General features: G+C 40.3%; 1 protein-coding gene across 10 annotated transcripts in view; it reads right to left on the bottom strand.

Moving 5' to 3' along the window:
* The window catches only part of LOC117560669 (glutamate receptor-interacting protein 2-like), a 522,557-nt gene that overhangs the window by 100,863 nt on the left and 397,911 nt on the right, over nucleotides 1–23,783 (bottom strand). For 5 of the 10 annotated variants that reach the window (XM_034237604.1, XM_034237602.1, XM_034237607.1 and 2 more), the window contains exons 3-6: nucleotides 21,630–21,765; nucleotides 20,799–20,944; nucleotides 19,142–19,228; nucleotides 18,524–18,599 (exon numbers count right to left, since the gene is read on the bottom strand). In XM_034237604.1, the coding sequence (XP_034093495.1) occupies nucleotides 18,524–18,599; nucleotides 19,142–19,228; nucleotides 20,799–20,944; nucleotides 21,630–21,765 (445 nt within the window). The remainder of the gene's footprint in view (nucleotides 1–18,523; nucleotides 18,600–19,141; nucleotides 19,229–20,798; nucleotides 20,945–21,629; nucleotides 21,766–23,783) is intronic. The other 5 variants (XM_034237605.1, XM_034237603.1, XM_034237609.1 and 2 more) reach the window with 1 other exon arrangement.

Genomic DNA, 23,783 nt, shown 5'->3' with positions numbered 1-23,783 from the left:
AAGTCGTTGTAATGAAACGGAAGTAACAAAGAACAATGCTGCAGTGATACAGTAGGTGGCGATAATTCTCCTCTACTCTCTAAGAAGAAGAATTAAACAGAAGGTCCAATTCAGCATGGATTTATAGAGAAACGGCACCGCAGCCGTAGGCTGGACCCTGGACCGAGCAGTTTACAAACTGAGACGGTCTGGTCTATGGAGGTGTTCTTGTTTACATATACATATAAGACGTAGTATATACATGTTCTCCTGGCAAGACCTCAAATAATCTTCGTAATATCTATCAAACTATAGATCCTACACATCCACTGGACGTGGATTCTAAAAGTACAATATACACTTCTCGCTAGAAATCGAATCAAAAAAGTATTTTTATGGCCAAACTGTTCTACAATTTAGGATTTTCCAGAGAGGGTTCCCAGCTAGCGGGGAACGTTCTCACAACGTTGGCTAACGTTACCTATTGGTTCTAATAAGGTTTTAAAGAAACGTTTTAATCTGATGTTCAAAGAACCTTTTTAGGATGTTTATTTTTTCAAATAATGTTCCTATAAGGTTTAAGGTTAACTAAGACATAACGTTTTAACTGCAACATTCTGCAAATGTTTTCAGGATGTTATTGAGGCCTGAGATGACAGAAAGTTGTTTTATAAAATGTGCCTTCAATGTGATATGTTAACAAAGGTGGAACGTTTTGCCTGCAACATTCTAAGGATGTGTTTTGGACGTTGTTGGGGTAACACATTAAAGATGTTCTTTATAAAACGGTCCCTCAATGTTACATGATAACCAAAGAAGAACATTTTGAAAGCAACATTTGGATAATGTTTTCAGGAGGTTATTCTTTTTTTATCAAATGTTCCTGTGATGCGAAATATTAACAGGGTCATGGTCAACGTCAGATTTATTTGTAGTGCGCTTTAAAAAACAAACTTGCTGCATTTGTTTGAAAAGGATGTTTAAAAGAAATCTGATGTCACCACATTTTCGTTTTTAGAAAAGAACAAGCACGTAATTCATGATATTGCACGTTTGCGTAGGCATGTCTGAGTTCCCAGCTAGACATTGTTGGTTCTAAAAACATTCTGAGAATGTTACCATTCGTTGTTCTAGGAATGGTTTCATCGAGAAGTTTTATTTTGGTTCCTAGAATGTTCTTCTGAAAGGTAGGATAACGTTCTCTAAAAACATTCTTAAAATGTTTGGTGATAACATTGTTCGAACATTATACCCCAAGTGTTTTTGTTGTTTATGCTCATATCTCTATGGTCATATGGATCGAATAACACTTAGAAAACCAAAGACATACATTTAGAAGAATGGACCGACTATCACTGCCCGTCCCTGAAACCCCTGTTAGTGGGTTAGTGCCCCCCCCCACCTGCCTGCTGGTCTGCTCTACATGGCTGGGAGCAATCTCCAATCAACCACATCTGCAACCTGCTCATCAGCCACACTATGAAAGCCTGCAGCCTGCACTCATTCCCTGCCGGATTGTTGCCGTGAACGGTTTGTTGCGTGCCGCTCTACCTTTTTACCAGCATATTCTTTGACAACTTTGCCTGCTTTTGCCTCGCACTCATTTTTGTGTCTCTCCCAGGAGGAATCCAAGGCCTTCCACACTCCCAAGACCAGCCAGGCCTCTCCACCTTGGAACAACTGTTTCCCACTGCTGCCATAACCAACCTCCACTCCCAGCTCCCCTTTTCTAATAAACAAATGTTACGCTCACCAGCTGATTCCGAGTCATCCTTTTACTAATAGTCAAATTCCAATAGTTAAGTAAATTATCAAAATCATCCTAATGACCACAGTGGTCAGTCCACTTACCCAGGAATTTTGAGTTGAACAATTACAGGAATATTATGTCTTTATGTTCTAATAATGTAAACATATTTTAGTAAATTGTTACCACAGAACATTTGCATACTTTTTTTTAACATAAAGCATGTTATCCTTCTCTAAAATAATAACATTCTGGCAACATAACAAATCTAACTTGCAGCTGAAAAATGTTTTAAGAACAGTACGGCATAATGTTCTAACAATGTTAGCAAAAACATTTGAAGAATGTTTTTAGAGAACGTTATCCTACCTTTCAGAAGAACGTTCTGGGAAACAAACAAAAACTTCCCGCTGAAAACCTTCCGAGAACAATGACTAACATTCTCAGAATGTTTTTAGGACCAAATATTTCTAGCTGGGTTATTTGTGAATATACGACCCACCGGAGCGTTTGCAGTCAACGGGAGCACTAGAGGTCGAAAACTTTAAAACGTGATTATAGGTCGTAATAAGCGCTTGAACAATCAACCTAAATGTTTTAAGATTTCACATCACAAAAACACCATATCCCAACGTGCATTGCGGCTAAAACATCCAATCACCGAGCTTCAACGATAGCTGAGGATCATGGGTAGTTCAATGTTTTAGCCTATCAAAACCTCTGAAAAAATAAATGTGTGTCTCTCAGAAGCGAAAGGGAAAAATATAAAAGCAGTGTAACCAATTAATGTTGTAATTAACAAGGTTAAACTGATGTGTTTTAGTGGATGAGTACAACAGATATTGTGGAGGCTATTTTTATATAACATTAGAAAGACTGATTCTTATTATTACATTATAAGCTTATTGTGCTCATTTTATGTGGCTGTGACTTTGGAATAAATAGACATCTTTAGCCTGCAATACAGAGTAGCAAGGTCAGGTGCAGACACTGGAAGAATACAAAGAGTTATTCATAAACAGGACATCACTCCAGCCTTGAGTTGTATGGGAGCTACACTCCCACACATAGCTAGGAAGCAGCCTTATGAAGATTCCACTTTTTCTGTAGAAACGTTAGCGAAAACAAATTACGTATGATGGTGCCAGAGTAGGGCACAGGCCGGCCGAATGCTGATTGGAAGGCCGTTTTGCCAAGAGACTCTATCTGAGTCTGCGCACCTACCAAAGAGAACCAAGTCTAAACCACGGTATCTCTTCAGCTAGTCTTGACCAATCATAAATGTACGGACAATGCCCTGTGTAATAAAAATGTATGCACGCACAAGGTTCGGTGCTCTTTTTCCGGAAATAGTGGTTACAGATTACAGCTTTGCTGCCTGTAATTTTTTCTATGACATAACGGAGTCCTTGGCCAAGTGAATATATATATTTTGCTCTCTCATAATAAATAGTTAAACTTAGAAATCGTTTGTCTTTCCTAGAATTTTTAACACAACAATATCACTGTGAAATAATTTGACAGTGAGGGGAATACGGTTTTATTATGAAAACTTCGAGACCGGAAATACTGTTTTCACCCTGTGAGGATTGACGCTAACTTTGCATAGGGGGAAAGACATACACGTTCTCCTGGCGAGACCTCAAATCATCTTCGTAATATCTATCAAACTATAGATCCTACACAACCACTGGACGTGGATTCTAAAAGTACAATATACACTTCTTGCTAGAAATCTAATCAAAAAGCATTTTAATGGCCAAACTATTCTACAATTTGGGATTTTCCAGAGAGGGTTATTTGTGAATATACGACCCTCCGGAGCGTTTGCAATTGCCCCAAATGGTTGTTTACACTACCACTAGAGGTGCTAAACTTTAAAACGTGACTATAGGTCGTAATAAGCTGCTGAACAATCGACCTATTTGGTCGTATGAGTTGGAGGACTAGTGAATGTGAGATTATTTCAGTAGTGTGTGTGCAAGGCCAGAAGTTTTCAGTAGTGTGTGTGCGAGATTAGTTTGAATTTTCATACCTCATACCCAGACATTTCAATGATTTGTACGGCAAAGTTAGGTTTGGAAATTATATCATCTCCTTTTTGCCGAGCATGCATAATAACTAGGGCTGTCAGTCGATTAAAATATTTAATCGCATGATTGTCCATAGTTAATCGCGATTAATCGCAAATTAATCGCACATTTTTGATCTGTTTTAAATGTACTTTAGAGGAATATTTTTCAAGTTTTTAATACTCTTATCAACATATGAGTGGACAAATATGCTTTATGCAAATGTTTATCATTTGAACAATGACAAATATTCTCATGAATATTAAACACAACAACCTCTGAACATTACAAATATTCGCCTCAATTCAACCTGGAACCTAATACAATAAAATTGTGTGTGTGTGTGTGTGTGTGTATGTGTGTGTGTGTGTGTGTGTGTGTGTGTGTGTGTGTGTGTGTGTGTGTGTGTGTGGTGTGTGTGTGTGTGTGTGTGTGTGTGTGTGTGTGTGTGTGTGTGTGTGATGGATCGTTGGAGCTATGTGCAACTCAAGGCATATGCTCGAACGGGAGCTGCCTGGACGCTGCAATCATGTTGCACTATCCGTTCTGAGTGTGCTGACTTCTCGTACAATGTCCCACTGTCTGGCTTCCTGCATAAAGTCAAGTGCTCGGCGCAGTTGTCGGCGAAATGTCGCTCCTCTGTTTTCATTTAAGCAGCTCCTTATATCCGTTAGCGCAGCTAGCTAGCACCAGATGCTAACAACAACAATGCACGTAAGGTCTCTCTCTCGCTCGCTCGGGCCACACATACACACACCCTCCCGGTCCTCGAGATGGCCAGTCGGTGCCTGCCGGTGAGCGTGGAAGTGTGGTCTGCCACAAGCGGGCGGCAGGAGCGGGGCTGTCAGCATCAGCTTGTAGATGGTATTTTAAACTCGATGCGCTCTGAAACTACGGGGCGGCCGAGGAAAAAAAATACACATGCGTTAATCGCGTTAAAATAATTAGTGGCGGAGCCTCGCTGCGGGGAAGCTTTGGCGCTGTTCTGAGTTTGTTCTAATCTGTCAAAATGACAGACTGCTTTCAGATTTCTCCGTCATTGTTGAAAAAGATTCGTCATAGACAGAAAATATTCGGTTAACGCGACCTCTGCACTGGACATTGCTTTACGAAAGAAAAGGAGAAAATGCTGTCCCACGATACCTTGCGGCCGCAACATTCACCGTGACACAACATTCGGCCGTTCACGGAAACAACCGATTATTACCGAGAAATTATATCATGAAAGTTACGGTGCTTATTAAGCATTTTAAAACGTATGTGGTAAGTTGCCAAAGTGCTTTGTTTTGAACGTTCATCAGTGTTATAATCAAAAAGAGAAATATGAACGTTATTTTTTACTGAAATTATCAAATAAAGTCAACATCTCACAGTCTTCACTGAGCTGTGTGGGGTTTGTTCAACTTTTAAAAGATGTTTGAATGGTGATGTACACAGTGATAGATGTTAAGGACTAACGTTTATAATAAATACATTTGTATTTATTTTAAGATATTTTCATACAATCATACGTATTCGGATCATTTGTATTAAAGGTCACCTATCATGCTTTTTTTAGGCAATAGCATAGGTCTCAGATATATACAAATATATACAAAACATGTCTATGAAGTGTTTTGCTCAAAATACCAAACAGATCACCCATTCTAGCCATGCCTCATTCCCCTCTATTTCACTTCCTGTTTCAAAGGTGCTGATTTTGGGTATAAAGCTTAAACAAATTATAAAGAGGGGCTTATGCCTGCTCATACGGGAGATTCTACCGGCAGACACTGCGTTGATGAAATGCCATATCATGGATTATCAAGGATTACTTCTGAAACAGTATGGAGCTCAAAGGCTTTCTCTCTTGCCGGTTATACCACAAGGTGAGTTCCTTTGTATTTCCTGCTTCTTCACACACATGCTCTCTCCAGTACAGGTTAGCTCTGAGTGTTAGCGATGCTAATGTAAACAACGAAAATATTACATCCAAAACAGTCGGGCATTGTTTCTGATAGCAACGTTTCTGATAGTGCTGTGGGTCTGCATTGCCGATATGACGTCACATAGGACGCAAATCTGGATCAGCTCCGTTGTACCCCCATTTTTAGAGATTTGGGTACGGAGGAAAAGAGAGAGGGTTTTATTTTCTGACGCTGCGTGAGTTTCCTGACACATATTTATGTATAAAAGACTCAAAAAGTGCATTTTGCATGATAGGTCCCCTTTAATGTGGAGCATACGTTTCACTTTCCTTTTTTATTGCAATTACAACCTTGTTCATGAAAAATATTTGTTTCTCTGTTGTCCACGTTCATAAAGCATAAAACAACACCACAAGAGCATGGTGCAAAGATTATTTTACAGTAGTCCGCCGTTCTTATTATACATCCATGCAGTCCGCTGTATAAAAAACTGTAGTTTCCCCACAGCAGCAGACGCACATTCATGACGTCCGCTGGCGCATCATAAATACGTTGATAGTGTAAGTGCAATCGGATTCTCAAAGTACAGCAGTCTCTTCTCCTAAATACTTTTGAATTCTCCTATCCACTATTCCTTAACCCCGTGACGTTTCACACGGAGGTCAAGGAATAGACGATAGTAGCTGATTTTTGGACTGTTCGACTGCAGCCTAGGAGTCGAGGAGGGGAAATTAGAATTGAGAAAGGGCTTCTGTTTCTCCTTCGAGGGCTGCTGAGTGATAGGGGGCGGGGCTGGTACTCTCCTGGCTGCAAATGAGGCACACCTGTTCCCACTCACCTTATCAACCTTCTCTCTAAGAGCCTGGCCCTCACCCCACTACTCTGCCAGATAATAAAATGCTGTTGGACGATCCAGAGTGCCTCTCTGCAGCCTAAGCCTTGTTTTTCCAGATTGCAGTTTTTTGTGCCACTTTTTGTATTTTTGCCTGGGACGTCTCTCTCTGCTTTGTGGGGACCTTGTCTGCACCCAGCCAGCTCCCTGCCTTCATTACATGCCTTTTCCTTGCTTTCTTTATTAAACACCTTAAATGTTACTAGTGTCAGTCTCTGCTTTGGGCTCCTAAAAGATATCCAAACACTACATACTGTTTTAAAACAAGGGAAAACCACGACAAAATGAATTACTTTTCTCATCATCTCTGACTTCCTCTTATGTCCTCCTCTCATATCTTTCTGTGGAAGTTTCATTCCTCTTGCAACTTTTTCTCCAAGCATGACTTTCAAACATATTTTATCTTTTAACATCTCTCTTATTTTTGGTCTAACTTCCTTGCTGTCCTACTTGTTCCAAGCTTCTCTCTTCTCCCACCTTAACTAGCCTTCATCTTTCTGATCTCATCCTCCTCTCATCTGTCTGAGACTTATCATTTATCATCCAGTTCAAATGGAGGACAGACAGTGAAACCCGCAGTCAGATGACAGATTATCCTGCTCTGGTTTACAGTATTTAAAATTAAATTAGGATTTAACAAACACCATGTCCCCTCCCCAAAACAATAATTTCTCAATATTCTGAAAGCACTTAATGGCACATTTCAGGCTATTATTTATTCATTTATTTCTGCCGCATTTTTATTTATTTTTTCATGCAAAAGGGTTCATGAATTAAAGAGCTGGTGGATGTGTTATGCATGATGCCGGAGTGAGAGTAATGCCGAGCTGTCATCAGAGCAGCCAGGAGTTGTAAAGTATGATACTCGCCCTGAAGCCTTTCAACAACATGATGCACATTAAGCTCAGACCCAGAGGCTTTATTAAGGCTGGGATAAGTATGTGTGATGTATTTTAGGAATGTTTTACAAGAAATATGGGGTCAAATAGAAGTCTGCAATAAAAAATAGGCAACAAAATTGATGCAAAAAGCGTTTGGATGTTCCAGCCAACAGGTAGGGCGAGCAATAATGGCGGTGTGGTTTTTTCTCAATAAAAAAATATGTTGAATGTGAATATTTTCTTACACTGATCTAATGTCTGCCATCCTTTCATCTGGTCAAATTTTAAAATGATTATATATATGGAGATAGTTAGATTTGTGTCATTATTATGTATGGGAACAGATCAACAATCTGCAGAAAAAAGTGCATATATACACTGTTGCCCATAAAGTTAGAATAACATTTATTTGACCTCTTTTCATGAAATGATTGTGACAATGTCATTGAAGTGTATATCATCTCGAAACTTTATTGATCAATGTGTCAGGGTTTGAGTTTTGTGTGTCTAGTTTTGGGGTTATTTTTGCTGTTTTTTTTTTCCTCACTGTCTCCCTCCATGTCAGTCACCGTCAGCTTTTTGGTATTGTATCTTCCTTGTGTTTCCTTTGTTTTATACCATGTTTTTGCCATCAGCTTTTAAAATAAAGCTCGCTTTTGTTTTCTAGACCAACTTTTTTTGTAGTCTGCTTTTGGGTCCTACCTTTCCCAAATCGTAACAGAATGAACCGACCAGGAATGGACCCAGGAGATGATTCATTTGAGGTAGAATTCATTAATTTTACTTTTTTTATTGGCTTGCTGCTGTGATTGGTGGAAGGGAGCGTCCAGTGTTCTACAGAAGGAGGCCGCTCTGGTAGAGGTGCACCGGTTGGCAACAGAGAAACCATGTTTATTGAAGTTCTTACCTGACTGGATCCCGGCCTGCCCAGGCATGCTAGCCCCCTGCCTCCCAATTCCCAACCTGACACCATACATCTCGGTGTGTTCCATCTAGAGTCAACCCCTGCTTCTTCCCCATTTGCTGCTCCTGTCCAGGAGCCGTTCTCGGGTACTCGTCTGGCTTTTGGAGGTCCACTGAGTCTCCAAAAAGCTCCTAAGAGAAGGAGTCGCAAGTCCAGGCTAGCAGCCCGAGCCCCAGAAGCCATGCTTTGGGCTCCAGTACAGGCCCACACAGCCATGGTTCCAGTCCCAGTTCTGCCCACAAAGCCATGGATTCGTGCACCAGTACCGGCCCACACAGCCATGCTTCCGTGCTCCATTACCTGGCTCACACAGCCATGGTCCAGGCTTCTGTTCCGTGCCCAACAGCCATGGATCTGGCTCCAGAACCGGCCCCAGCAGCCATGGTTCCGGCTTCAGTACCGGCCCCAGTAGCCATGGTCCCGACTCCAGTTTCGGCTCCAGTACTGGCTCTCCGGCCGACGCCAGCTCCCCGTGTTCTGTCGGCGTTCCGGCCGACTCCAGGCCCCCGTGTTCTGTCGGCGAACCGACCGTCTCAAGTCCCCTCTCGAGTCTCTTCTTGAGTCCCCTCTCGAGTCTCCTCTCGAGTTCCCTCAAGTCTCCTCTCGAGTTCCCTCAAGTCTCCTCTCGAGTCCCCTCTCAAGTCCCCTCTCGAGTCTCTTCTCGAGTCCCCTCTCTAGTCCCCCCATCAAGTCCCCCCATCAAGTCCCCTATCGAGTTCCTTCTCAGGTCCCCTCTCGAGTTCCTTCTCAGGTCCCCTCTCGAGTCTCTTCTAGAGTCACCTCTGAAGTCTCCTCTCACGTCCCCTCTCGAGTCTCCTCAAGTTCCCTCTCAAGTTCCCTCTGGAGTCCTCTTTCAAGTCATCTCTCGGGTTCCCTCTCAAGTCCCGACCCAATGTCCGGCCCCCTGACTTTTTGAACTCTGCCTTGCCCCCGGGCCGTCCGCCCGAGACCCCCTCCTCAAACTCTGCCTTGCCCCCGGGCCGTCCGCCCGAGACCCCCTCCATGGACTCTGCTTTGCCCCCGGGCCGTCCGCCCGAGACCCCCTCCATGGACTCTGCCTTGCCCCCGTGCCGTCCACCCGAGACCCCCACCATGGACTCTGCCTTGCCCCCGGGCCGTCCACCCGAGAACCCCTCAAGTTTTGTGTGTCTAGTTTTGGGGTTATTTTGCTGTTTTGTTTTTCCTGTCTCCCTCCATGTCAGTCACCGTCATCTTTTTGGTATTGTATCTTCCTTGTGTTTCCTTTGTGTTTTATGCCATGTTTTTGACATCAGCTTTTGTTTTCTAGACCAACTTACCTTTTTTTTTGTAGTCTGCTTTTGGGTCCTACCTTTCCCAAATCGTAACACAATGTCTTCCAAACATGTCATAGTGAAAATTAAACCACAACTAAAAGAGCAATGTATCTGAAAACTAAATTATTCCAACTCTACAAGCAACAGAGTATATAACATCTGCAAATTGCTAAAATAATATCTCAATATATTATTTTGATTTACAAGTAAATAAAAAACATTTTTCAATGTCTTTTATACTTTTCACTGGTCTGACAAAAACCGTATCACTCTGCCATCTTTGGATAGCATGTGAAGAACTGCTGATGTCATTTCCACATTTGAAAGTAGCATGCAGTCTGAAGAGGTTTTTGTGTTTTTTAAATAATCAGCGGCAAGTAATGTAAATTCAAATTATTTTTTAAATGCGTGTATGACACAAAGAGTCAGTGTCTTGTGTTCATTTGGCGAACTGTTTTAGGAGATGCAACTTTTTTAAATGATGTTCCTAAGCATTTATTCCAGGTCGTACATAAAACAGCATGTCTCTACAACTTCCAGAGTTGCCGTTTTAATTCCCTCTGGAAAATGCTGAATAATGAAGGCACTCCTGGGACTGCATGGTGCTGCGGATTAACTTTTCTCCAATTGGCATAAAAATGGGATATAAAGCGGCATGAATATCGCATTCGTTACCCCTGGTCTGACCCACATTTTGAAGCAGATTTTCTTTTTAAAGTTAGATGAGCTTCGGGCAAAATAACGCAAAAGTATGATTTATACTTGGCCAAGACTGTCACTGTCTGTGAAGCAATGATTGATCTGCAATCACTTTTGACAACTTTAGATTGCCTCGATCATGCATTCATTTTTGTATCTGATTGAACATTAAACAAAATAACTGCAGTTTCTTGCAGCATATGTCCTAATTTTGGAACAATTATTTCACAGATAGTTGCTACTAGAATAAAAATAGCATCTGACAGTTTTCAAAGTCTAGCTTCGAATGATTGAAGCTGTGAGTGATCAGAGGAGGGGTTACACTTTATATTTTGTATATTTTCCTGTATCTCAGCTGAGAGACAGCACTTTAAAAAAAACTATATATATTTGTCTAATGGCTGACAGGGGCAAGCGCTACATCATCCCAAAACACTTCCATTAGGAGAAAAGTGCTGCACTTAAAGAGTATACTGTACATATAAAAACACAAATGTGCCAAAACACCTCTAATGAAGAAACATCTTCATCAACTTGATCAATTTGCGCAGCGTTTACTAATAGTTTAACTAAATGAATTGCTGTAAATACAAAACGGAAACCAGGGTACATCAAAAAGTGACACACATAGCTGGGACCAGAGCAGGGACGTGCACAGGTACGGGCTAATGTTGCCAGGCCAACGGCCCGTTTGGCCTTTTTGGCTGACCTGCCCCTCTGGGGAGAGCGAGAGTGTATTTTTATTTTTTCTGTTGTGGCCGAATCAACATGATAAGCCCACAATTAGTAGCGTCTCGCTGCGGGAAACACACTTTGTCAGCGCTGTCATCTGCCAGTGCGTTAAGACCACCTCAGTGTCGGATTTTAGAAACTTGATTTTGAGTTGTCTCATGGCAGTTAGGGTATAAGGGACAAACCAGGGGACTTTGCTTCCTCTTGATACCGTCGGTTATTTACAAAAAAACACCTAAATATAGCCTACTTGTTGTCATTCTGTGTCTTTTCATCTGTAAACTCCTTCAACGGGGCCGCTCGCTCTCTCATGGGTGAACACTTCACTGTCCCGCTTCACTGTAGGATTTCTGCCATGTCTCTACCACTTTAGTTTGACCATCTCTGTTATTAAGTTACCGAATACTAAATAAATAAGTAATTCGATACCTTACTGGCTGCGCTCATAATGATAAGAATAAGAATAATGCGTATTGAACTGGTTTCATAAATTAGTGAGTTTATTTAAGGTACCTAATTAGCTAGAGGCAGGGGTTAAGTTGGGATTTGATATGTGGGGGGGCTCTGTGTGGAGGTGCGAGAGGGGGGTGGAGGTCGAGGATCTCATTATTTGACATTAAGGGATATAGGCCTACACTGTGGCCCTAAAGCAACTGCTCCTTTATCTGTATCAAATGCACACATTGATGCCACCAAATGTCACAATAAAAATAGAAAGTACTACAAATAAACTGGAATTCATTTACATCTTAAATTATGAATATATATACACAAAAAAAGGTTTACAAATATCTAACCTTCAAATTGCTTTTTTAAATCAACACTGCTCTGCACACTTGCTAAAGAACATTTGTGTGGAAATCTCAATTCATTTGTAGGGCTGCGTGAGTATGGCCAAAAGTATGGGAGTAAATCTCACTGTAAACTATTTAATCATCACCAAATTCTGTGTTATTATGACCGATCATAACTCAGCTTTATGCAGACATACATTTAGCATGGTGTACAGGGCCGGTTCTTGGCATAGGCGACATGGGCGGTCGCCTAGGGTGCCAGATCTGGGAGGCGCTGCGCTGGCAGCTCTGGGAGGGAAATAAACATTTTTGACTGTTTGCGCTCATCCTAATTTTCGGCCTTGATGTAACAACATTCATAATTAAGTAAATGTAACACCCTTTTCACCCCGGTTACACGTTTCATTTGCCCTGTACGATGGGCGCTATAAGGCTTATCAGGCGCCCGCAGCTCACAGCCAAAGTGGGCGTGGGAGCGAGCGAGAGAGATAACTGAAATGTATGTAAACAAATATTTCCAAGGTACTCCTTTATAATTATTGGGATAAACAGGTTTGAAATCATTCCAATGTATACTATAGGACAGTAAACCAAAAATATCGTTTAAAACTTGAGGGATAAAAAATATGCATAAATAAATAAATGTTAACTGGTAAAATAAGATATGAATGAACAACAAAAATAAAATAAGTTAAATTGATTTGTTATTGGTTATGTTCACATACTTATTGATTATTAAAATGTAAACCGATCTTTTTCATATGGGTGTTTAGAGTTGTACCCCTAGATCAGGTCTCTAGTAATGTGTGCTCAAAGTGCACCAGATTGAAGCATTTTACTTTAAATGTTCAAACATTTCTTCCCGGGGGGGCGTACCCCCGGACCCCCTAGAGCAGCGGTCGATCGCGAGTGTGGGTAGATCACGGACCGTTAAAAAAAAAAGTTACAAAAGAAAGAAAAATAAAATAAAAAATAATAATGTTTGAAAAATACGTTTTTAGATGTAAACCTATCATAGCAGGTGCCACTTGATTGACGTATATATTGAGACACCTCAATAATATAATACATTAACCGTGCTTTACGTGAACCTCATCATGACACAAGAGAGGACTGCAATTTCCTGTGTTCAATTAATGCAACAGAGGCAAGTCACCAGACCAATCAGAGAGTTGCATGGAAATACATGTGCGCTTGTGTCATTCAAGCTCGGCTCTGTATGGCTCTGGGCTCTGTGTGTGTGTGGCAATAGCGCATTTAGTGTGATAGAGGGAGAGAGAGGGACCGGTTCTAGCGGGGACCGTGATGTTAGCATCTGGTTAGCTAGCTGCACTAATGGACATAAGGAGCTGTTTCCACAACAAGCTGGGGGAGAGTCCTCCCCTGTCAGACTGAGGGGCTCAGGTGAGCTAAAGGACTCTCTGAGTGTTTAGAACAGTTTTGTCACAAATTATTCAAAAGATTATTTCCGAGGCACACCTTCATATGATCATTATAGTTATACAAACAATAAGAGAATAAAGGAAAAACAGTTATGAAATACTATATGGCAGTAAAACAAGAATACAATTTAAAAGGGGAGTGATTTGTAAAATATCCATAAAGAAAAAGAAAATCTATTTACAGTTGTGTTTCATATGGGTGTTGAGAGATGTATCCATAGATCTCTTCATGTTGCTCTCAAAGTGCACCAGATTGATGCTTTCAACCTCAATATAAAAAAAAAAATCTAGGAGCTAGAGGAGGTGAGGACCCCCCTAGAGGAGGTGAGGTCCATCCCCCACTCATAAAAAAATAGCACTTTACCCCTGCCTATATGCCGTGAGCTGATTATGGAGCCTTCATTGTAACAGTAATTCAGATGCAATTAGCCTATATAAAAGGCCTCAAATTGGAAGCACTGTCTGGGCCGTCTTTTTCACTCAATTCTGCAATAGGTAGATCTCGCCTTTCACCTTGGCCGAGGTTGGTGATCGTGGGCTTAAAAAGGTAGGTGACCACTGCCCTAGAGGATGTGACGTCCACACCCCAATTCAAACATGTTCATACAATACCGAATACATTTGAAGCCTTTTTGATGTATATTACCAACATGTCAATACGTTTCTGTTTTTGTAGTGTATTGGTCTTTTGTAGAGATTTTTCATTTATTCTTTATATATTCTATTGTGTATTCCTTTTGATCTTTTCTACTGAACGATTTTCAGGCAGGGGGGGGGCCAGCTAAATTCTCGCCTAGGGCAGCAAATTGGTTAGAACCGGCCCTGATGGTGTAGGAAACGGGCTCCGTGTTACAAGACCGGTCGGGGGTTTGGCGGTACCACTGCAGACTCTCTGCACACACACACACACACCGCTGCAGACTCTCTGTACGAAGGAGCCACGGTGCTGCAGCTCCTGATCGGAGCAGAGACACACGTTCACTAAGCGGAAAAACTATATCCTGTCACAGAGATCTGCTATTTTAAATTGTAAAGTCAACACATATTGACCCTAAATAAAGTCTATATTAAGAACGAGAGATGTTTTAACCGTATGGCTTAAACAAATGACAAATGAGCGAGGGTGATGACGTCAGAGCATCGTCCTATGTGCCGGGGCTGAGCCCCGGACAGCCCCGGCCCAATTTAACCCCTGGTTAGAGGCCCTATTTTATCAGTATGTCTGGACTGCACAGCAGTTACAATGGTCAAACTACATTAGAACAGAATTGTCCCCATGTTGTCTTTAATAGTTACTAACATTAGTTATTTTAATGAGGTATGGACCGCAAAACAAAAAATGTCCCTGATTTTCATTTTTAAAAATCAAGTCACCGAATGCAAGTCGCCTCAATTACTGTTCAATTTAGTTGATGTAATAATCGTTTGGTTTCTTTTACATTAAAAACAAGTTACAATTTTCAAAAGGTCTTGTGTTTTTTTTCGGGGGGGGGCCCTTTTTCCAGTTTAGAGTAATAGCCCCTCCAAATGTCTGTGCACGTCCCTGTACCAGAGTGCTTGTTGAAGTTCAGGGATTATAAAATTGGCCAACTGTAACCGGAAACGTACCTAAAATTAACGTTTTATCGGCTTATTTTTTAAATTGTTATTGCATGACTCCTTCAAATATTATTGCAGATCAGCTGTAAGCTAGCTAGCTAACCTGGCTAAGCTAGTCATTTCAAATACACTGACAAAACACTTACAAGCGTTTGTTTCGTTTATACAGCGCTTTTAATAAACTCTTTGCATGTTTCGTCAAATCGGTTAATATATTGCGGCACATGTGTTGTCAAGTTAGTACATTTGTTTCTTCATTTGCATGATTTAGCACATTTGTGTTTTCATTTTTTTAAACAAAAAGTGTCTTAAGATGTCTGTTTGATTTTTTCTCTGTCTGTTAAATTATCTGCATATGTGACCTGCTCCATCGAAATCAGTCGCATTGACCCAAAGACACATTCTGAGTTGTATACACTCTTGGAAAGAGGAGATTCCTCGCTTTCTAATGATATCAGGATTGTTTTTGTACTCCAAATATGTCACATTATATAATGACTGTCACCGAGTCATCATTTTGAGAAAAAGGCCTTCAAAGTTTCCTCTTCTCTGGAATCCATCGATCTGATTGATTATTAGCAAATTATCAAAATACTACGGAGGGAAGATATTTTGGTTTGGATTGCTGGTCTGGGGGAAGCTCACGAGTGTGTGTGTGTGTGTATTGTGTTTGTTTCCCGGGGAAAACCCTCACGAGAAACACCGGCTGTTGTTATGCCTGCAGTGACGTCAAGTTACTCCGTTCTCCGCTTGTAATTATGCCGAAGCTTCAAAGTTGTATTTATCATCTGAATTTGCTGAAACAAGTTTCATATTCTGAAAGCCAAGACTTTGTTTATTTGAAATCAGATGAAAACAAACTGTAACGGACCCTGCTGTGTTATCTATGATCACTATACATCTTACATTCATAATTTCAGCCGGAGGGAGGGGGGGCGGCGCTGCGGAACAGCAGAGTGGCGAATGAGAGGTGCCTGTCTTCGTCCCTTTACAAGCTTCAAAAATGTATTTATCGTGTGATTTTGGAAATAAAAGTTTCATATTCTAAAAGCCAACACTTAGTTTATTTAAAATCAAACAAATCACCCGAACCCCGGAAACAAATCCACGTTTATTTTGAAATGAGCCGTTGCGAATTCCGACTGATTTCAATAGAGCGGGTCACATACATACAACCTGTTTTACTGTTAATGTTTCCAAAATGGAAATTAACAAGGCATCTTTTTTCCCTATAGCATAATTTAAAATGATGTAAATGTCAAATAAATCCCGGCCTGCATGTACACAAGGTTGAATCACTCTTGCGCTACATCAGTTGCTAAGTCACATAGCTGACATTAATATGGAAATGTTAGGGATTATAACTTAAACATAGAGACAGAAACAGACACATGATGGCGACATTAAAGGGATACGAGGTGATTCATGCTGCTGCTGTATGAGTAACACATAACTGTCAACATAACAGTGATGATGACAGGAAGTGACATTATTATCCTCAGGGTTTATTTGCATGAAGACAAATCTCCTACACTCCTGACTCCATTCCGCTGTTAGTGTAAACTCAATGAGGTCATTGGGTGCTTGGTTTAATGATTCCTAGACGTCCCTTTTTTTTTCGGATATTTGCTAAAAATAACACGATTCCTCTTTCAGTTTGAGTGTTTGCTTTTTCTCATTTTAATTTTCATACACATGATGCAACTCACAGTGCTATGGCAAACAACAAGACAAACAGAACATAAGCAAATACAGGTCAAGCCTTAAAAGATATTGACACACATGTGTACAAGACAACATGAATAACTCAATATCAGTGGTGGAATGTTAGTCATTTACTTAAGTATTATACTTTAGTAATATTGTCACATATTTGACTTGAGTATTTCCATGTAACGCTACTTTAAACTTCTACTTTTCAGACTAAAACATTTTATGTTTACTCCACATATTTTAATCAACACCATAGACTGTATATATAAATGGACGTAGTGTCCGTGACGTCACCCATAGGATTCTGCAGAGTTGCTGTGAAGCCCTTAGTAGGCGGAGTCGGCCACTAACGGCTCGACTGTGACGTCAGAGTCTAATCCCGCCTGCTCCAAATAAGGGCAAAGAGGCGGAGCCGAGGCGGGACCTGCTGCCTCCGAACTGGAAGTAAACAGAGCTAGCTCAGGCTAAGAAGCTAAGCTAACATGAAATACATGCATACCAAGTTACTGCTAACAGTGTAGTTCCCCTATATAAACGTTACATTCATAATCAAATGAGACAATCTGCAAGAGAATTAGCTATATTTTGTTATTCTTAATGCTTGTCATTCACACGTTGAGAAAAGACGGACTCCACCGCCCGGACCTAACGGAGCAGCAGTGGGCTAGCTCCGGGACGCCGGCTGGAGCTAGCCCCCTGCGGCTCCGTTAGCTCCGGCGGCCACCACTGGGATAATTGGGTCCCCTATTAACATTTGCTCCCGTTTAGCATTATGAGCGTCTAGCCATAGACTATAAAAGTCTTACCCAAGGCTGAATCATAAACTAAAATGTATATGTATGCATAAAGGGTTACGTCCTTAGCTGGCTAATAAGTAACAAGCTAAGCTACCAAGCACACAAACACCTGCGAACGGGGTTAACATGTATAATATTATCATTTTAGACTTCTTGGAAGTTCTGTTAGTACATTCAAGCGCACAGCACGACATTTTAATTGTCTGGTATTTGTAACAATATTCCCTAAAAGGCACAATCACCACGAACACGGCTAAAGAGTCAAGTACAGTACTATGACTAACTAACGTTGTAGCCTCTATGGTTGTAGCCTAGCAGAGTGGACAAGTTGCTGTTAGCTGACAGTGAGGCATGTACGTGTTCATCAAAGTGACCACGCCCTAATTTATGCAAAAACTTTAAGACCTAATATAAATAAAAGGGTCGTGTTAGAAAACAATTCACTCACAGATTCATAATCATGAAGGTGGAATCTAACTATATCGATAATAATATTTATTGCATCCATGGGTAGAAACATGTTTTTTTCTGCTGTAAAGTTGGGCATTTTAACATGGGGGTCTATGGAAATTTCTCCTTTCTGCAGCCAGTCCCTAGCGGCCCATGTATGAACTGCAGTGTGTGGCACTTCCGTATTGGCTTCCCGGCTGTTCCCCAGAGTTTGCCGCTTGATCAACACTCAGAGTTAGTAGCTATTTTGCACATATAAAAACAATGATGTGCCAATATGATGTCTACTATAATTCTAATCTATTCAGGATTTTAACAACTAAATGTCGTTCTTCAGCTCATTATTGACAAACGAAAAAAGTATGAGGGACCACACAGTCTGCGTGATCTGCATGTAGGGAGGGGCAGGCCTGGGTATTCTGCCTATTTAACAACTTTTACTTGAATTCAGGACTTTTTTCTTCTAACGGAGTATTCAGACACCTTATTATTTCTATTTTTATTTGAGTAGAGGATGTTCGTCTTCACCGTGTGTGTCAGTGTGTTTGTGCCGATAGTACCTGTCTGCAGGCCCTCCTGGCCTGATGTAGGTGACCACTAGGGGGCGCGACTTGTGCCAGTCTTCATGTGAACCACCTGCAAGAAAAGCAAAGGTTGAAGCTGCACCTTCGATATTTATTTCAACATTTAATTCATTATTCTGAAACCTTTCAATCCTAAATACTGTGAAGTATGAGTACTTGTCAAAAATATTCTGTATCAAAAAATAAGCTTAACAAATTGTTGGCAGTAAGGGGTTAAGCTACCTATTTCTAAAAATGAAAACCTCACAAATGGATGTATACACCAACAGGACAAATAGGAGAAATTAATGGTTTTCTAAACGCGAATCAGGTCCACATTTTTTTTTTTTAATGTCATCAGAAATATAAAGTACACATTTTGTATTCAATTAATGCCTCATTAAAAAAAAGAAGATATTGTTGTTACCCAATAATAATCTAAGTGTGCCACATTTACTAAATTATATCAGAGAAAATAGACTTTTACAGCTAAATTTTCCTTTTTTAATAATAAATAATGCATTGTAATTATAATTGTTGCATATCACTGACATTAACAGTGGAACAATAAAATACTTCTCCTTGAGTCGTCTTTTTGTATTGCTGGATGGTTACCTCTCATCACGAATCCAAAGCTGTTCCCCTCCTTGTGCAAACAGATGTCGATTGTCTTTGATATAACCCCTGAGGTGCTGTCTGGAGCTGTGAGAGAAGGTAAAGAGAAAAATAATTTGCTGCTAGCTGTTAAGTATTTCTAAGCATAATTTACTTCTATTGCTCCATTATTGTGAGCAATTAAGGTTTTTGTTCTCCTACACAAAGTTTAACATCTTGCTAATGAAAAGTTTAATATCAAAAAAGGAACAGATGTTGATTGATGATGCCTATAATCTTCTTTATTGCGGCTACTTATATTACAATCATATTATCTCAAATTGCACTTTAGTAAAATACAAAATAGAGGGACAATCATTCTATTCTCAAGAGCATATTGCGTCTGACAAACCTATACAGACAGTATTTTTCATTGAAATGAATGAGTAGACTTTATTTTCGTGCCCAGTATCCTAGTGTAAGATGTTCATCGTAAAACAACCTACGGTGGCCGAGAGGTGCAAACGCATCACAGCGGCCAAAAAACATTCCCACTCCCAGTGTGAGTTTCAAAAAAGTTACAAATTATAATGACGAGTCAGAAATAATTACAGATCTTGCAAACCTAGCTAACCTAGTAATGTCAGCAGGAATCGTTGGATCACATTGTTAAAATAAGCCAATAAAACATATATTTTAGGTAACTTTCCACCAACAGTGACAATTATAATCCCCCAAATTTCAAAATGTTCTCCGGCCCCAGCTGTTATCACTTTTAACTGTCCTCGTTTCCATTGTTTTTTTTACGTCTTGCAGCATTTTCTCATTTGCAGCATTTTTTTCAGGGTGAGTGAAGCAGGCAGGACCCAAATGCAGAATAAACAGAAAATACCTTTATTTCAAGGTTTCAAATAGGAACAAACAGAACACTACCCCGCGAACACAGTCACAGACAAACAAGGAACTAACAAAGACAGACAGAAAAACCAGAACTTAAATACACACAAGACTAATCAAAGAAACAAGAGACAGGTGAGGAGGGAGGAGAAAACACAGGGGGCACAAGGTGAACACAATCGGGTAATCAGACAGGAGGGAACACAGACAGAAAGCAACAGGCAAGACAGGGGGTGAACACTTTTCAAAATAAAACAGGAAACCAAAGACAGAAAAAGACAAAACAAAACACAGACAGATCGTGACAATTTTGTATTTTCAGCGTTTATATTTTCATCCGAATGGAAATGTTTTGGCCCGTTTTGGCGTGTATGCTCTTGTCAGCCACCGTACGTTTCACACCAACATTCAGTGCTGTAAACATTATATTTCAGGAAAGACTCTGGTCAACCCCTCCCCCCAGAAGACACAAACATTTTGAATTTCCCCATCCTCACATCATTCCTCATCCTGTAAACCTTACACATGTGTGGTCATTGCTATCTCTTTAAAAATAACATAGCTTTTTCCATTGAAGTTCTGAACAACTGTGCATATTGTAATCATTTGTCATTTTTTGTTTTATTTTTTTGAAAATAGTGATTTTAATAGTTTAATATTTGCTTCTTTTTTTCACAACGTATTTCCTCTTATTGTGTTGATACTGTATATGCGCCATTATATATTTTTTCCACAAGCACATCTTCAGTACATGTGTGTGTGTGGAGCTGAAGTTATGTACCTGTAGGGGGCAGTTCGTACTCCACCTCCAGCAGGACTCTCTCCCCGACGTTCTTCAGTAAACTGATGATCTCTTCGTGCCGCAGTTTGGTCAGATTGATGCCATTCACAGACTTTATGTAGTCACCCACATTGAGCTGGTCACTCCTGCACAAAAAAAAGTAACAAAGCATGGACAAAAGTTGGTATGAATGACTTTGGATTTAATCACATGTTAATGAAACAATCAGAGATACATTAAAATGTTGCAGGTACAGTACAGCATATTTTCCAATAGGCACTCATCATTTTCACTTTAGCTTTTTAATGTCAGATACAAATCTTTATTTCATCTCTTTTTATTGGTTTTTAGACCGCTTTTTAAAACAAATTATTGTGTTTATACAAACAGCTTTATTTTTCAATTTTCATTGAACATTTTTACTTTGCATATTTTATTTTGGGTTTAATCACTTTACCTACACATGGCTGCTTGTCATATAAATAAATGTATCTGCAAATACTTCTGCTATTTTCCCATATTGAGAATATTCTATTACTTATATATCACTGTATTTATTTTATTGTACAGGTTATATATAGTAGTTAACGTTTATATACATATTTTTTTGTATTGGATTTGATATTTCTTTGGGCATTTCACTTCTTAAGTCTATATACATCTTTATTTATTTTCTTTTTTTTATCTTAGTATGGCACACTTTTTTTAATTACACATTTTTATATGAATATTTGAAATGATATAATTTGTATTTATATCCTTCTATGGAACGGATGACACAGAACCCAAAACAAAAGTATTCTGAATGTGATTCTCTGGTGTTGCTCCCACCTGGCTGCCAGCCCTCCAGGCCGCAGGTTCGACACCCGGGGTTTCCCGTCCTTGTCTGTTCCTCCGGAGATGGTGAGGCCCAGCGTGCTGCCTTCCTTCTTCACCAGCTCCACCATAGTCACCCCCCGCAGAGCTTCTAACCAAAAACACACATACACATGAAGACAAATACAAACACACAAACAGGGACGGAAATGGACACACCCACACACACAGATGTGCAAACAGAAACACACACACACACACACATTCAAACAAACAGATACAGCAGAGAGGTGGAAAGTGGTTAGCGGCTTCTCTCTGTCCATTCTGATTGGTGGATTAAAAGGAAGCTGATTTACAGGAAAGATAAATGGAAAGCTGTTTGCTGCCGTGTGTCCTTGAATGACATCCCCCGTCCGCTCAATATGCGAGTCAGCTGAAATGACTAAAATGTAAATGTGTAGATCAGATAAGATAAGCATCAGTTAATGAGAAATAACAAAGGCTCGTGTTTCATGCTGTTTCTCCGCTTGGAAAGTTCCTGGCAGGGATGGAAGGCCTTGAAAGGTTAAAGCACATCATCAGTAACAGCAAATTACAACAGTCACTCTTCACAGTAAAGTATGTGTACTTCATAAGATATTCTTTATGACACAACAAAACACATAGCCCTAACTCTAACCCTAAGGAAAGGCATGTTCCTGTAGAGATTTGTTTTCACATAGTGTGGCCTGTATCACACTTAATTCTCCTTGTTAAATACCTGATTATATACCAGTGCATCGACAAGATGGGTACTTCATCATGTCTTCACCATGAGTCTGAGTCTTCATCATGTCTTCACCATGAGTCTGATTCTTCATCATGTCTTCACCATGAGTCTGAGTCTTCATCATGTCTTCACCATGAGTCTGAGTCTTCATCATGTCTTCACTATGAGTCTGAGTCTTCATCATGAGTCTGAGTCTTCATCATGTCTTCATCGTGAGTCTTCACCATGAGTCTGAGTCTTCATCATGTCTTCACCATGAGTCTGAGTCTTCATCATGTCTTCATCATGAGTCTGAGTCTTCATCATGTCTTCACCATGAGTCTGAGTCTTCATCATGAGTCTGAGTCTATATCATGTCTTCACCATGAGTCTGCGTCTTGATCATGTCTTCATCATGAGCCTTCACCAAGAGTCTTCACCATGTCTTCACCATGAGTCTTCGCCATGTCTTCACCATGAACCTGAGTCTTCATCGAGTCTTCACCATGAGTCTTCACCATGTCTTCACCATGAGTCTGAGTCTTCACCATGTCTTCACCATGAGTCTTCACCAAGAGTCTTCACCATGTCTTCACCATGAGTCTTTACCATGAGTCTTCACCATGTCTTCACCATGAGTCTTCACCATGTCTTCACCATGAGTCTGAGTCTTCACCATGTCTTCACCATGAGTCTTCACCATGTCTTCACCATGAGTCTGAGTCTTCACCATGTCTTCACCATGAGTCTTCACCATGAGTCTTCACCATGTCTTCACCATGAGTCTTCACCATGAGTCTTCACCATGAGTCTTCACCATGAGGCTTCACCATGAGGCTTCACCATGAGGCTTCACCATGAGTCTGAGTCTTCACCATGTCTTCACCATGAGTCATCAGAAGGTCCTTGGGCTCTGGAGGACATCCTTCTTCTTTACTGTTCCTGTTACACTCTGTCCCAGTGGCTACAAGGACTTTTATTGAGTGGAAACAAGGATCAAAGAATGGTGGAAAATAAATGTTTAAGTAACCAATGTGATATCTTTTTATGGGGCCCAAAATCCCTTGCGGCGCCCCTGGGTGTATCACAAAAAGCAACCACTTTCAATATGTCACATCCTTTATTGAAAGATGTTCTAAAGATCATGCTTATCATGTTAAAGTAAAAGGCAATATTAATCAGAATGATAATCTGAATTCTTAATTTTATCCTGGGGGAAGGTGTGTTTTGTGACAGTTGCTCCACTGAATTTTGAAATAAATTAAAATATACATACAAAAAAGATTAATAAGATATTTATATAAACACTTGTATATATGTATATAAAAAAATTAAGTTAGTGTACAATACAAAGAACAAGTAAATAAGGAAGTGTTATAAAGACTAGGGCTGTCAAGTTAATAACGCGTTAACGCAGCAAA

This window comes from Gymnodraco acuticeps, unplaced genomic scaffold (genome assembly GCF_902827175.1).
Source record: "Gymnodraco acuticeps unplaced genomic scaffold, fGymAcu1.1, whole genome shotgun sequence".
In the NCBI taxonomy this organism is placed as follows: Eukaryota; Metazoa; Chordata; class Actinopteri; order Perciformes; family Bathydraconidae; genus Gymnodraco; species Gymnodraco acuticeps.
This window is presented reverse-complemented; position numbering and strand designations above follow the sequence as displayed.